A 15324-nucleotide genomic window follows, 5' to 3' on the forward strand; every position below is an offset into this window, starting at 1 on the left:
CCACAGATCTTGGGCAGGGAGAGATGATGATGGGTCCCTAGGTCAGGTGGTCCACTGGAGAAGGGAATGGCAAACCACTTCAGCGTTCTTGCCTTGAGAACCCCATGAACAGTATGAAAAGGCAAAATGATATGATACTGAAAGATGAAGCTCTCAGGTCAGTAGGTGTCCAATAAGCTACTCGAGAAGAGTGGAGAAGTAGCTCCAGAAGAAATAAAGAGGCTGAGCTACAGAAGGTGCAAAGAGGCTGAGTCAAAGTGGAAGCAACTCCCAGTTGTTTCTGGTGGTGGAAGTAAAGTCCGAAGGTGTAAAAAGTAATACTGCACAGGAAACTGGAATGTTAGGTCCATGAGTCAAGGTATCTTGGAAATGGTCAAACAGGAGATGGCAAGAGTGAAAGTTGACATTTTAGGAATCAGTGAACTAAAATGGAGAGAAGTGGGCAGATTTAATTCAGATGACCATCATATCTAGTACTGTGAGAAAGAATCCCTTAGAGGAAATGGAGTAGCCCTCAGAGTCAACAAAAGAGTCTGAAATGCAGTACTTGGGTGAATTCTCAAAAAAAGAGAATGATCTCTGTTCATTTCTAAGGCAAACCATTCAATATCACAGTAATCCAAGTCAATGCCCCAGACAGTAATGCCGAAGAAACTGAAGTTAAATGTTTCTATGAAGAGCTACAAGATCTTCTAGAATTAACACCAAAAAAGATGTTCTTTTCATCATAGGAGATTAGGGTGCAAAAGTAGGAAGTCAAGAGATACCTGGAGTAACAGGCAAGATTTGCCTTCAGTACAGAATGAAGCAGGACAAAGGCTAATAGAGTTTTGCCAAGAGAACGCACTGGCCATAGCAAACACCCTCTTTCAACAACACAAGAGAAGACTCTACACATAGACATCACCACATGGTCAATACTGAAATCAGATTGATTATATTCTTTGTAGTTGAAGATGGAGAAGCTCTATACAGTCAGCAAGACCTGGAGCTGACTGTGGCTCAGATCATGAACTCCTTATTGCAAATTCAGACTTAAATTGAAGAAAGTAGGGAAAACCACAAGGCCATTCATACATAAACTAAACCAAATCTTTTATACAGTGGAAGTGACAAGTAGATATAAGGGATTAGATCTGATAGAGTGTCTGAAGAACTATGGACACTGTATAGGAGGCAGTGATCAAAATCATCTCCAAGAAGAAGAAAGGCAATATGGTTATCAGAGGAGGCCTTACAAACAGCTAAAGAGAAGACAAGTGAAAGGCAAAGGAGAAGAGGAAAGATATACCCATTTAAATGCAGGGTTCAGAGAATAGCAAGGAGAGATAAGAAAGCCTTTTTAAATGAACAATGCAAATAAATAGAAGAAAATAATAGCATGGGAAAGACTAGAGATCTTTTCAAGAAAATCAGAGATACCAAGGGAACATTTCAAGCAAAGGGGGAACACCATAAAGGACAGAAACAGTATGGACCTCATAGAAGCAGAAGATGTTAAGAAGAAGTGGCAAGAATACACAGAACTGTATACAAAAGATATTAATGACCTGGATAACCATGATAGTGTGATTACTCACCTAGAGCCACATATCCAGGGATGTGAAGTCAAGTGGGCTTTAGGAAACATCACTATGAACAAAGCTAGTGGAGGTGATGGAATTCCAGCTGAGTTATTTCAAAACCTAAAATATGATGCTGTTAAAGTACTGCACTCAATATGCCAGCAAATTGGGAAAACTCAGCAGTGGCCACAGGACTGGAAAAGGTCAATTTTCATTCCAATCACAAAGAAGGGCAATGCCAAAGAATGTTCCAACTACCACACAATTGCACTCGTCTCACATGCTAGCAAAGTAATGCTCAAAATTCTCCAAGCCAGGCTTCAACAGTACTTGAACCATGAACTTCCAGATGTTCAAGCTGGATTTAGAAAAGGCAGAGGAACTGGAGTCAAATTGCCAACATCCCCTGGATCATCAAAAAGCAAGAGAGTTCCAGAAAAACATCTATTTCTGCTTTATTGACTACACCAAAGCCTTTGACTATGTGGATCACAACAAACTGTGGAAACATTTTTTAAGAGACGGGAATACCAGACCACCTTACCTGCCTCCTGAGAAATCTGTATGCAGCAACAGTTAGAACTGGACATGGATCAATAGACTAGTTCCAAATCGGGAAAGGAGCACATCAAGGCTGCATATTGTCACCCTGCTTATTTAACTTATATGCAGAGTACATCATGCAAAATGCTGGGCTAGATTAAGCACAAGCTGGAATCAAGATTGCCAGGAGAAATATCAGTAACCTCAGATTTGCAGATGACACTATCCTTATGGCAGAAAGAGAGGAAGAACTAAAGTGCCTCTTGATGAAAGTGAAACAGGAGAGCAAAAAGTTGGTTTAAAACTCAACATTCAGAAAACTAAGATCATGGCATCTGGTCCCATCACTTCATGGCAAACAGATGGGGAAACAATGGAGACAGTGACAGACTACTTTTTTGGGCTCCAAAATTGCTGCAGATGGTGACTGCAGTCATGAAATTAAAACACGCTTGCTACTTGGAAGAAAAGTTATGACCAACCTAGACAGCATATTAAAAAGCAGAGACATTACTTTGCCAACAGAGGCCCGTCTAGTCAAAGCTACGGTTTGTCCAGTAGTTATGTATGGATGTGATAGTTGGACTATAAAGAAAGCTGAGTGCCAAAAAATTGATTCTGTTGAACTGTGGTGCTGGAGGAGAATCTTGAGAGTCGTTTGGATTGCAAGGAGATCAAACCAGTCAATCCTAAAGGAAATCAGTCCTGAATATTCATTGGAAGGACTGATGCTGAAGCTGAAGCTCCAATACTTTGGCCACCTGATGCAAAGAACTGACTCATTTGAAAAGACCCTGATGCTGGGAAAGTTTGAAGTTGGGAGGAGAAGGGGATGACAGAGGATGAGATGGTTGGATGGCATCACCAACTTGAACGATATGAGTTTGAGTAAACTCTGGGAGTTGGTGATGGACAGGGAAGCCTGGCGTGCTACAGTCCTTTGGGTCACCACGAGTTGGACATGATTGAGTGACTGCACTGACTGATAGACAATGCCTTAGCATGTGTCACAGAGAACAAAGTTCCTTGAGGCTGGGGAATGCCATAGCTTACTCATATTTTTAATTGTAATATCTTTCTCCCAGTACTGTGCTTCAGATCCAATAAATATAAATATTCATTGAATAAATAAGCAGATAGGTGAATGAATGGAAAGGTAGACAATATAAGTGAATGGATGAATGAAAGACAAGAAAGCTGTTTTGAAATAAGAGCAGGCACGAGGAAGAGGGAATATGCTTGTTCCATGGTGCTCCATAGGGAAAGACCAACTTCAAATAATATAAGTAGATTTTACTCCAAACAAATGGCTCAGTGGTTAAGAAGCCACCTGCAATGCAGGAGACATGTGTTTGATTGATTTTTGGGTAGGGAAGATCCCTTGGAGAAAGAAATGGCAATCTACTCCAGTATCCTTGCCTGGGAAACCCCATGGACAGAGGAGCCTGACAGGCTACAGTCCATGGAGTCACAAAAGAGTTGGAAACCACTTAGCGAGTGAACAACAACAGCAACAAGCTCTAAACAAATAACAACAGCAACAAGCTCTAAAAAATAGAGCCTCATAAATGGTACAGGCTATTTAGAGACAGTAAGCCTCTGCTTAACAAAGCTTTTTGGTTTTATTTTTTAAAGACATATACATTAATTTGATAAGCTTGCCAAGAGAGAACACGATACAGCTTACAATTTACCTATGTGGTGAAGACCTTACTTGCCTCTCTGGACTCTTCCCAGTTTCCTCTTACCCCAGTCACACTGGCCTTCTTGCTGTTCCTAAAATGTGGCAAGTCCACTGCCTCCTCTAGACCTGAATGCCTTATGTTTGGAATGTTCTGTCAGATTTTCTCATGGATCTTCTTTATTATCAGCAGGTCTATGCTTGAATGTTACCTCCATCGATAGGGTTCTTCTGATCACTTCATCTACACAGTCTCCCCACCTTCCAAACACACACACAAACACACACATCCATGCACATTTTCCACTTAATTTGCTCAACATTCTGCACAGAATTTATCCATATCTGAAATTATAAATTTTGTATTTACTTATTACCTGTCTTTTCCTTTTCCATTAGAACTCCGAGATGAAAGAGATGTTGCTTTTTTTATCCGTTGCTGTTCTTGTACCTAAAACTTTCTGGCATCATAATAGGTGCCCCAAAACGTTTGTGGAATGAGTTAATTTCTATAATAACCAGTTGATTGTTCTCAGAACCGAATCTTGATAAACTTGTAGATGATTTGGTTTGGTGACTCTAACATTGCCAATTTGGTTGAAAATAAATCCAACCTCCCCATCACCCCCATCAAGTCCCAGGAGTTATTCCTTCCTAAGAACCAGTTTTATAAAGTAGATAGTTGTTGCATGATGGCTCTGGCTCTCTTTGGTTTTTGGCCTAGCCATTTGGCATGTGGGATCTTAATTCTTCAACCAGGGATCAAACCCATGCACACTGTATTGAGAGAATGGAGTGTTAACCACTGGACCACCAGGGAAGTCTTGCATGATGGTTCTTGAATAGACACTGAAAAATACCCTGTCAGTGCCTAAATATCTCTTTTCCTAAGGTGTGAGTGCTTGAAATTGTACTTTTAAAGATTCATTTTCTTATATCCTCAAAGAATTTTAAAGTCCCCTAACAGATGCTGGGAGGGATTGGGGGAGGGAGGAGACGGGGACGACAGAGAATGAGATGGACGGATGGCATCACCAACTTGATGGACGTGAGTTTGAGTGAACTCTGGGAGTTGGTGATGGACAGGGAGGCCTGGCGTGCTGTGATTCATAGGGTTGCAAAGAGTCGGACACGACTGAGCGACTGAACTGAACACGTTTCTGAATTGGAGGCCATTGAGATAGTTGGTTTAGTTTTTAGATTTAAATTAACATACCCTTCTAATAAGAAGTCTTCATCAGATCTTTTCTAGGAAATTTTTGGAAGGGAACAAATGTTTTAGGACAACAGGTGGAAAAGCACTGACTCAGCTCTGGATAGGGTGGCCTGGCACTTCTCTATCAAGGCTACCTCAAAGCCAGCTCATAGAAAATGATATAAAAATCATTTATACTAAGATGTAAATGACTGATTAAGCCAATCAATGGCCTGTTGCCATATTGAAAAGCAATTAAAATTTAAATAAAATGTGACAGATGGATAGCATATTTTGAGAGACAGTCTTTCCTTGAATCACTGAAATCATACCTTAGAATTCCACTGTCAGTCTCTGTTGTAAGTAAGGGGGTGAGTGCTGTTTTGTAATAAACCCTTGGCAAATAGCAGGTGCTCAAATTTTGACACTTGGATTAATGAATTAAAGTCGTAACTGGAGTGAGAGAAGTTGACAAATCAACACGTTGGCTCAAAGGAAGAAGTGATTAAATCCAGATCCAGGGTTCAGGAAAATCCTTTTGAAGGAGATGTATCATTCCAAGGATGATCATTCCAATCTAGCAAAAAGCACAGGTGTTGGGGCTGCTGGGAGGAGAGCAAGACTGATTCCATCTTGAAGACTGTCAGCCATCTTAAGGCAGGATGTGAACTGGGCCTGAACCCTGTTTGCCAGCATTGAAGAAAAACCAGGAAACCCCCTCCTCACAGACACCAAACAAAGATTGGAAGTAAAGATCAGGTTGTCTCAGTTAGATTAATGATAGTGCCTGCACCTGCATCTTATAAGTGTTAATTCTTCCACACCTGCATGTTGTAAAACTAATTACTAACATGTATCCAGTCATGGGGGGCGGTGGTGGTGGGTACAAAACCAAGTCCTCTAAAATCATTTGGGTTCTTGTTGGGAACCGATTCCCCTTAGACATGTTGGTGTAATAAACTGTACTCCACAGTCTTGAGTGTCCTGGGAGGTGTGTTTTGTGACTTTGGATTCTACAATGCAGGGACTGGGGAATCTATACTTTTAAAAAAGTTCCAGGTTGACTCTGAAGTGGGACAGGTTTGAGTATGACAGTTTCAAGCATACGAAACAGTAAAAGTAAGGTCTCAGTAGTAGGGGGGAGTGCAGTTGAGTAGACCTGAGAGGGGTTGCTGGAAATGAAGCCGGAAAGATAGATTTGGGAGATCCTCTAACATAAAAGCATATCATTTTGAGGCCGCTGAAACCAAATCATTAGTTAAGTGGTTTGCCAAGGATTGGGCTTCCCTGGCGGCTCAGGGGTAAGGAATCCACTTGCCAAGCAGCAGACGCGGGTTCAATCCCTGGGTCAGGAAGATCCCCTGAAAGACGTGGCAACCCACTCCAGTATTGTTGCCTGGGAAATCTCATGGACAAAGGAGCCAGGCAGGCTACACTCCATAGGTTCCTAAAAGAGTGGGACACCACTTAGCGACTAAACAACAACGGCCAACACGCACAGAACAGCACTGCAATGGTGTGCAATGGTGGATGTAGCACCAGATCTCCAGTGTTATTTCCACCATAACAGAAGCTTAGGTAATAGCTAGACCAGGACAGTCCTGAAATGTCTGAAGGATGAAATTTCTGATGGAAGTCTTAGTCAATAGTAGTTAGAGGTCCACTTGTCTTGCCGCATTTGATGCTGAACCTGCTAAACTCTAAGTGATTTAAAAACTTTGTTCTCAACGGAAAAATGTTGGGCATTTGCCCTACACCAGTTCAGTAACACGCAAGGTAGTTCACTGCTTTGCAAGTTCTACGTCGGATTCTCCAACACTGGGCTTCCGCGAAGGGGCCAAGATGATGTCATCCAATAATATGCGCGCCCCTAATCACTTCCCAGGCGGCCGAAGCCTCTGCCCTCAGCATTTTCGCCCCACCTTTTTCAGGTGCGTCGTGACGTAAGACGTGGGTCACACAACCCCGGCAACTGGTCCCGGAAGCAAAAAGTCGAGGGACGGAGAAGGAGGCGGAAAGGAGGGCCTGCGTCCGTGTCGCCGGTAGGGGGCGGGGCCGGGCATGGTAACGGCGCGGAAGTCTAGGCTGCTGGGCTGGAGGGAGGAGGAGGGACCGGTATCTGCCGCCGCTGCCGACGCCGCCGGTGCTCCAACCTGTTCCGTGTGGCCCCCGCTGGCCCTGCCGCGGCCATGATGATCCACGGCTTCCAGAGCAGCCATCAGGACTTCTCCTTCGGGCCCTGGAAGCTAACGGCGTCCAAGACCCACATCATGAAATCGGCGGATGTGGAGAAGTGAGGCTCTAGGGCTGGGATCGGGGTGCGGGCCTTGGAGCTCGGCCTGGGCGGGAGGCAGAGCGAGGCCCGCGAAGCCCCAGCCCTCCTCTAGGGCGGAGGCTTGTGTCCCTCCGGACGGGACCTTTGAATTGACAGCACCAGGAAATATTCCTGTCACCACTTCCTGTCCTTCGGTTCGGGTTCGCCAGGCTCTGGCTTCGTGAAACAGTCACTCCGCCGGGGTTTGCGTAGAGCATGACTGTTCTGGTCCGTATGTCTCTACCTGCCAAAGCCGGTGCCACCTTCAGACTGTTTCTGGGTGGCTGTGACCTGTTTTCTTGAGGGTTAATAACGGGGGTGGTATATATGCTTGGCTTTTAACATGTCAGGTGCCATGCCAGGCGCTTGAGATATAGAAGATGAAAGCGTCTTCCTCTAGAAATTCAGTTTTGTCAGAGAGACAGATAGTTGTACAGTGTGAATTGATAGAGGTGTACCTGCAGGGTTATTTGGGATTTTTTTTTTGGGGGGTGGGGGCAACAAGGCATCCGGGAAATTGAGATGCCTGAAATGAATCTTAATAAAGTCGGTGGGATGGGGCGGGGCTGGGCTCGTGTGTCGTGCAGCAGGACCAGTGAGAGTGACAACTGTGATGCGTTGTCATGCCTGAGCTGAATCTTGACAAGGTTTGGGGAGGTCCAGGGGGACGTGGAAAGCCAGGGGGGTCAGAGAGAGTCGGAGCCTTGAAGAACAGTTCTGTGTGATTAGAGCATGAGGTATCAGGGTAAGAACTGCGGTGAGAAGCCAGTGGCAGATAGGCTCCTGAGCAGTGAAGATGCCACCGAGAGAACTTTTAAGCCAGGCTAAGGAGTTTTGTTGGATTTTATCTGACTACCACCAGGTGTTATTTTACACTAAGGAACGGCATTATCAGATGTACACTCTGAAAGATCTGAACGCGATGTGGCGGTTGGATTGGAGGGCTGCAGGACTGCCTGAAGAGACCAGTTAGAAGGGTAGAGAGGAGAGGAGATGTTTTAGAGATTAAGTGATTTGATGGTCACTTGATAGGAGGAGTAAGGGTACAAGGAAGAATCTGTATACCCTTGGCAAAATTTCTGGCTTGGGTTATGCATGGAAAGTTTTGCCTGCACATGGTGAGAAATAGAGAAGGAAGAGCAGTTGGGGGCAGGTGTTGGATGGAGGATGAGTTTAGTTTGTTGAAATATGAATTGAGTGTAGTTTATAAAATGGAGATGTCTTAGGCACTTAAAAAAAAGATGATTTATTTATGGGTTTATGTTTGGGAATCATCAGTTGGCACCTGGAGGCTTGAGAGTCAATTGAGATTGTCTAGAAATAATCCAGAAGAAAAGAAAAAAGTCACGAGGTGAAACTCTAGGGAGCAATGACAGATTTAGGCAGAGGAAAGTGACCAGAAGAGAGTTTGAAAGGATGTTTAGTATCATAATTAATAAAAAGGTAACTTTCTTGCAGAGTTACTAAGAAAAATTTTGTTTCATCCCACCACAGGTTGAGTTATTCTCTGAGTTTTCCTCTGTATATAACTTTCTCTGCTACATATTGCACCACATATATGCTTGTACTATATATTCAGTTCAGTTCAGTTCAGTTCAGTTGCTCAGTCGTGTCCGACTCTCTGCGACCCCATGAATCACAGCATGCCAGGCCTCCCTGTCCATCACCAACTCCCGGAGTTTACCCAAACTCATGTCCACAGAGTCGGTGATGCCATCCAGCCATCTCATTCTCTGTCGTCCCCTTCTCCTCCCGCCCCCAACCTTTCCTAGCATCAGAGTCTTTTCCAGTGAGTCAACTCGTCGCATGAGGTGGCCAAAGTATTGCAGTTTCAGCTTTAGCATCAGTCCCTCCAATGAACACCCAGGATTGATCTCTAGAATGGACTGGTTGGATCTCCTTGCAGTCCAAGGGACTCTCAAGAGTCTTCTCCAGCACCACAGTTAAAAAGGATCAATTCTTCGGCGGTCAGCCTTCTTCATAGTCCAACTCTCACATCCATACATGACCACGGGAGAAACCATAGCCTTGGCTAGACGGACCTTGGTTGGCAAAGTAATGTCTCTGCTTTTTAATATACTGTCTAGGTTGGTTATAACTTGCCTTCCAAGGAGTAAGCGTCTTTTAATTTCATGGCTGCAATTGTACTATATATTAGGCTGGTGCAAACCTAATTGTGATTTTGGATTGTGAATTTTAAATCACTGTAACTAGGCTCAAGCACTTCTTTATTAATCAAAATAGGAACCATTAAAATCAACACATTTTTACCTATGAGAAATGTTTGTTTATTTCTGTAGTGTAAAAATCTGTGCTTTGGGATTCAGCGATGAACTCTTGGTAGCATTTTCTGCCTCCTACTGGTTGTGGAAGCATTTTCCCTGCAAAAAGTTGAGATGCTTGGAGAAGTGGTAGTCAGTTGATGAGAGGTCAGGTGAATATGGTGGATGAGGCAAAACTTGGTAGCCCAATTCATTCAACTTTTGAAGCATTGATTGTGCAACCTGCAGTCAGGCATTGTTGTGGAGAAGAATTGGGTCCTTCGTGTTGACCAATGCTGGCTGCATCCTTTGCAGTTTTCGATGCAACTCATCAATTTGCTGCGCATACATCTTAGATGTAATGGTTTCCCCCTGATTCAGAAAGCTGCAGTGGATCAGACAGGCAGCAGACCACGAAACAGTGATTGTAACCTTTTTTTCTGATGCAAGTTTGGCTTTGGGAAATGATCTGGAGCTTCTCCATGGTCCAACCACTGAGCTGGTCGTCACTGGTTGTTGTATATTAATATTTAAGTGAATTAGGAAAATTCTGGATTAATAATGGTTCAGACGGTAAAGAATCTGCCTGAAGTAGGAGACCCAGGTTCGATCTCTGGGTTGGGAAGATCCCCTGGAGAAGGAAATGGTAACCTACTCCAGTATTTTTGCCTGGAGAATTCCATGGACAGAGGAACCTGGTGGGTTACAGTCCATGAGGTCACAAAGAGTTGGACACAACTGAGCAACTAATGCTTTCACTTCTCTTTGAATTAGTGAAATTTCCTTTATGAATTAAGGCATCTTAATCCTATAAAGACTTCCTGTCTTCTTGGCCTTATAAATTTGTTGTTGTTCAGTTGCTCAATCGAATCTGACTCTTTGTGACTCCCATGGACTGCAGCATGCCAGGCTTCCCTGTCCTTCACTAACTCCCAGAGTTTGCTCAAACTCATGTCCATTGAATCGGTGATGCTATCCAGCCATCTTGTTCTCTGTCGTCCTCTTCTCCTCCTGCCTTCAGTCTTTTTCAGCATCAGGGTCTTTTCCAATGATAGGCTCTTTGCATCAGGTGGCCAAAGTACTGGAGTTTCAGCTTCAGCATCAGTCCTGCCAATGAATATTCAGGATTGATTTCCTTTAGGATTGATTGGTTTGATATCCTTGCAGTCCAAGGATCTCTCGAGAGTCTTCTCCAACACCACAGTTCAAAAACATGAATTCTTTGGTGCTCAGCCTTCTTTATGGTCCAACTCTCACATCCATACATGACTACTGGAAAAACCATAGCTTTGACTAGACGGACCTTTGTTGGCAAAGTGATGTCTCTGCTTTTTAATATGCTGTCTAGACTTGTCATTGGAGAAGCCAATGGCAACCCACTCCAGTACTCTTGCCTGGAAAATCCCATGGATGGAGGAACCTGGTAGGCTACAGTCCATGGGGTCGCGAAGAGTCGGACATGACTGAGCGGCTTCACTTTCACTTTTCACTTTCATGCATTGGAGAAGGAAATGGCAACCCACTCCAGTGTTCTTGCCTGGAGAATCCCAGGGATGGCAGAGCCTGGTGGGCTGCCGTCTATGGGGTCGCACAGAGTCGGACACGACTGAAGCGACTTAGCAGCAGCAGACTTGTCACAGCTTTTCTTTGAAGGAGTAAGTGTCTTTTAATTTCCTGGATTCAGTCACCATTTGCAGTGATTTTGGAGTCCAGGAAAATAAAGTCTGTTATTGCTTCCATTGTTTCCCCATCTATTTGCCATGAAGTGATGGGACTGAATGCCATGATCTTAGTTTTTTGAATGTTGAGTTTTAAGCAGCTTTTTCACTCTTCTTTCTCATCTTCATCAAGAGGCTCTTTAGTTCCTCTTTGCTTTCTGCCATCAGGGTGGTGTCATCTGCCTTTATGAGGTTATTGATATTTCTCCTGGCAATCTTGATTCAGTCATGAGCTTCATCCAGCCTGGCATTTTGCATGATGTACTCTATATATAAATGTAGAAACAGGGGCTTCCCTGGTGGCTCAGCTGGTAAAGAATCTGCCTGCGATGTGGGAGACTGGTTCGATCATTGGGTTGGGAACTCCAGTATTCTGACCTGGAGAATTCCATGGATTATATAGTCTGTGGGGTTGCAAAGAGTCAGATAAAACTGAGCGACTTTCACTAGCACTAACTAGCACTAAGTAGGGTGACAATATACAGCCTTGACATACTCCTTTCCCGATTTTGAACCAGTCTGTTGTTCCATGTTGGGTTCTATGTTGCTTCTTGACCTGCATACAGGTTTCTCAGGAGGCAGGTAAGGTGGTCTGGTATTCCCAACTCTTCAATAGTTTTCCAGTTTGTTGTGATCCACACAGTCAAAGGCTTTAGCGTAGTCAATGAAGCAAATGTTTTTCTGGAATTCCCTTGCTTTTTCTATGATCCAGTGGATATTGGCAATTTGATCTCTGGTTCCTCTGCCTTTTCTAAATCCAGCTTGTACATCTGGAAGTTCTTGGTTCATGTACTATTGAAGCCTAGCTTGGAGGATTTTGAGCATTTGCTAGCATGTGAAATGAGAGCAGTTGTATGGTAGTCTGAGCATTCTTTGGCATTGCCCTTTTTTGGGATTGAAATGAAAACACCTTTTCCAGTCCTGTGGTCACTGCTGACTTTTCTGTGACCTTATAAATAGGCATACCAGTTTGTTACAAAGAGTAAAATTTGCCATTAAAAATGGGGTTAAGATACTCTGTTTGGCCTGTGTTCAAGATACACTGAATTTAGGACATTTGAAGAAATGTAAGTTATTGGCAGATATTCTTTTGACATATGTATAACTGGAGTATTTCAGAGGACTGCCAGATTTTTTCACATATGTTGGGAAAATCCACAGAATTACATCTCATATTAGTTTATGTTTCATATGCACTCTGCAGTGGTTGCAGCTTATTTATATCTAATCTTTTTATGAAATGTTTATTCTGATTATAATCCATCCTTTTTAATCTTTTAAGTATTTAATATTTTATTTTTTAAAAAATTTTGTTTTGTTGTGGTTCAGTTCAGTTCAGTTGCTCAGTCGTGTCCGACTCTCCGCGACCCCATGAATCACAGCACGCCAGGCCTCCCTGTCCATCACCAACTCCCGGAGTTCACTCAAACTCATGTCCAGAGTCGGTGATGCCATCCAGCCATCTCATTCTCGGTTGTCCCCTTCTCCTCCTGCCCCCAACCTTTCCTAGGATCAGAGTCTTTTCCAGTGAGTCAACTCGTCGCATGAGGTGGCCAAAGTATTGCAGTTTCAGCTTTAGCATCAGTCCTTCCAATGAACACCCAGGATTGATCTCCTTTAGAATGGACTGGTTGGATCTCCTCCAAGGGACTCTCAAGAGTCTTCTCCAGCACCACAGTTAAAAAGCATCAATTCTTTGGCGATCAGCTTTCTTCACAGTCCAACTCTCACATCCATACATGACCACGGAAAAAACCATTGCCTTGACTAGATGGACCTTTGTTGGCAAAGTAATGTCTCTGCTTTTTAATATACTATCAAGGTTGGTCATAACTTGCCTTCCAAGGAGTAAGTGTCTTTTAATTTCATGGCTGCAGTCGGCATCTGCAGTGATTTTGGAGCCCAAAAAAATAAAGTCTGACACTGTTTCCACTGTTTTTCCATCTATTTCCCATGAAGTGATGGGACCAGATGCCATGATCTTTGTTTTCTGAATGTTGAGTTTCAAGCCAACCTTTTCACTCTCCTCTTTCACTTTCATCAAGAGGCTTTTTAGTTCCTCTTCACTTTCTGCCATAAGGGTAGTAAGAACACTTTATATAAATTCTACCCTCCTGACAAATTCATAAATGTAGAATGAATTATTACTGACTGTAGGGACAGTGTTGTACAGCAGATCTCTAGAACTTATTCATCTTGCTTGCGTGAAATTTTACACCTATTAATTAGCAACCTGTTTTTCCCTTCCTCCAGCCCTTGGCAACTACCATTTCAATCTTTGATTCTGTGAATAAGTAGAATCATGTAGTGTCTGTCTTTCTATGACTGGTTTGTTTTACTTAGCATAATGTTCTTAGGGTTCATACATGCCATCACAGATTGCAGAATTTCCTGCTTTTAAAAGGCTGCATAATATTCCATTGTATTTATAAACCACATTTTCTCTTCTTTTCTCTCTTTTTTTAAAATAATATTTTTGCTGTCTGTCATGTCTATGGCATTTGATGGGAGTATTGATCTCTCTAGTATTTGTTATTTCCTATTTCCTAATAACAAAATAATAAATTTTACTTAAATTTATAATGAAAATTAATGGTATCAAGTATCACCCTAAAGATGTGCAACTTAAAATGTTAGATCAAACACAGAGATCTTATGAACATACAGTGTGCCTGATTTTTTTCCTTACTGTTGTATCATAAAAATTTTTCAACATTATTCTCCTTTTAAATATTTTTAATGATTACGTAATGTTTTATCGCTTCTGCGCCGCCGGGGCTGGCGTCTCTCGCGTCGATCTGATCACATGGACCACAGCCGAATGTGGTCCACTGGAGAAGGGAATGGCAAACCACTTCAGTATACTTGCCTTGAGAACCCCATGAACAGTATCAAAGGGCAAAATGATAGGATACTGAATGAGGAATTCCCCAGGTTGGTAGGTGCCCAGTATGCTACTGGAGATCAGTGGAGAAATAACTCTAGAAGGAATGAAGGGATGGAGCAAAAGCAAAACCAATACCCAGTTGTGGATGTGACCGGTGATAGAAGCAAGGTCCGGTGCTGTAAAAAGCAATATTGCCTAGGAACCTGGAATGTTAGGTCCATGAATCAAGGCAAATTGGAAGTGGTCACACAGAAGATGGCAAGAGTGAACATAGACATTCTAGGAATCAGTGAATTAAAATGGACTGGAATGGGTGAATTTACTCAGATGACCATTATATCTGCTACTGTGGGCAGGAATGCCTTAGAAGAAATGGAGTAGCCATCATGGTCAACAAAAGAGTCCGAAATGCAGTACTTGGATGCAATCTTAAAAACGACAGAATGATTTCTGTTCATTTCCAAGGCAAACCATTCAGTATTACAGTAATCCAGGCCTATACCCCAACCAGTAATGTGGAAGAAGCTGAAGTTGAACAGTTCTATGAAGACATACAAGACCTTTTAGAACTAACACCCAAACAAGATGTCCTTTTCATTATATGGGACTGGAATGCAAAAGTAGGAAGTCAAGAAACACCTGGAGTAACAGGCAAATTTGGTCTTGGAGCACGGAATGAAGCAGGGCAAAGGCTAATAGAGTTTTGCCAAGAGAACGCACTGGTCATAGCAAACACCCTCTTCCAACAACACAAGAGAAGACTCTACACATGGACATCACCAGATGGTCAACACCGAAATCAGTATGATTATATTCTTTGGCGCCAAAGATGGAGAAGCTGTATACAGTTAGCAAAAACAAGACCAGGAGCTGACTGTGGCTCAGATCATGAACTCCTTATTGCCAAATTCAGACTTAAATTGAAGAAAGTAGGGAAAACCACTAGACCATTCAGATATGACCTAAATCAAATCCCTTATGATTATACAGTGGAAGTGAGAAATAGATTTAAGGAACTAGATCTGAGAGATAGAGTGCCTGATGAACTCTGGACGAAGGTTCGTGACATTGTGCAGGAGACAGGGACCAAGACCATCCCCATGGAAAAGAAATGCAAAAAAGCAAAATGGCTGTCTGAGGAGGCCTTACAAATAGCTGTG

The 15324-nt window shown here is 42.9% G+C and overlaps 1 protein-coding gene across 2 annotated transcripts in view; it reads left to right on the plus strand.

Annotated features, from left to right (window-relative positions):
* Nucleotides 1–7032: 7032 nt before the first annotated feature.
* TIPRL (TOR signaling pathway regulator) overlaps nucleotides 7033–15324 on the plus strand; it is a 65210-nt gene continuing 56918 nt past the window's right edge. For both annotated transcript variants that reach the window (XM_055402102.2, XM_055402103.2), the window contains exon 1: nucleotides 7033–7277. In XM_055402102.2, coding sequence (XP_055258077.1) covers nucleotides 7174–7277 — 104 coding nt within the window. In that variant the 5' untranslated portion in view covers nucleotides 7033–7173. The remainder of the gene's footprint in view (nucleotides 7278–15324) is intronic.

This window comes from Moschus berezovskii, chromosome 4, assembly GCF_049115385.1.
Source record: "Moschus berezovskii isolate FMDL1 chromosome 4, NW_MosBer_1.0, whole genome shotgun sequence".
Lineage (NCBI taxonomy): Eukaryota > Metazoa > Chordata > Mammalia > Artiodactyla > Moschidae > Moschus > Moschus berezovskii.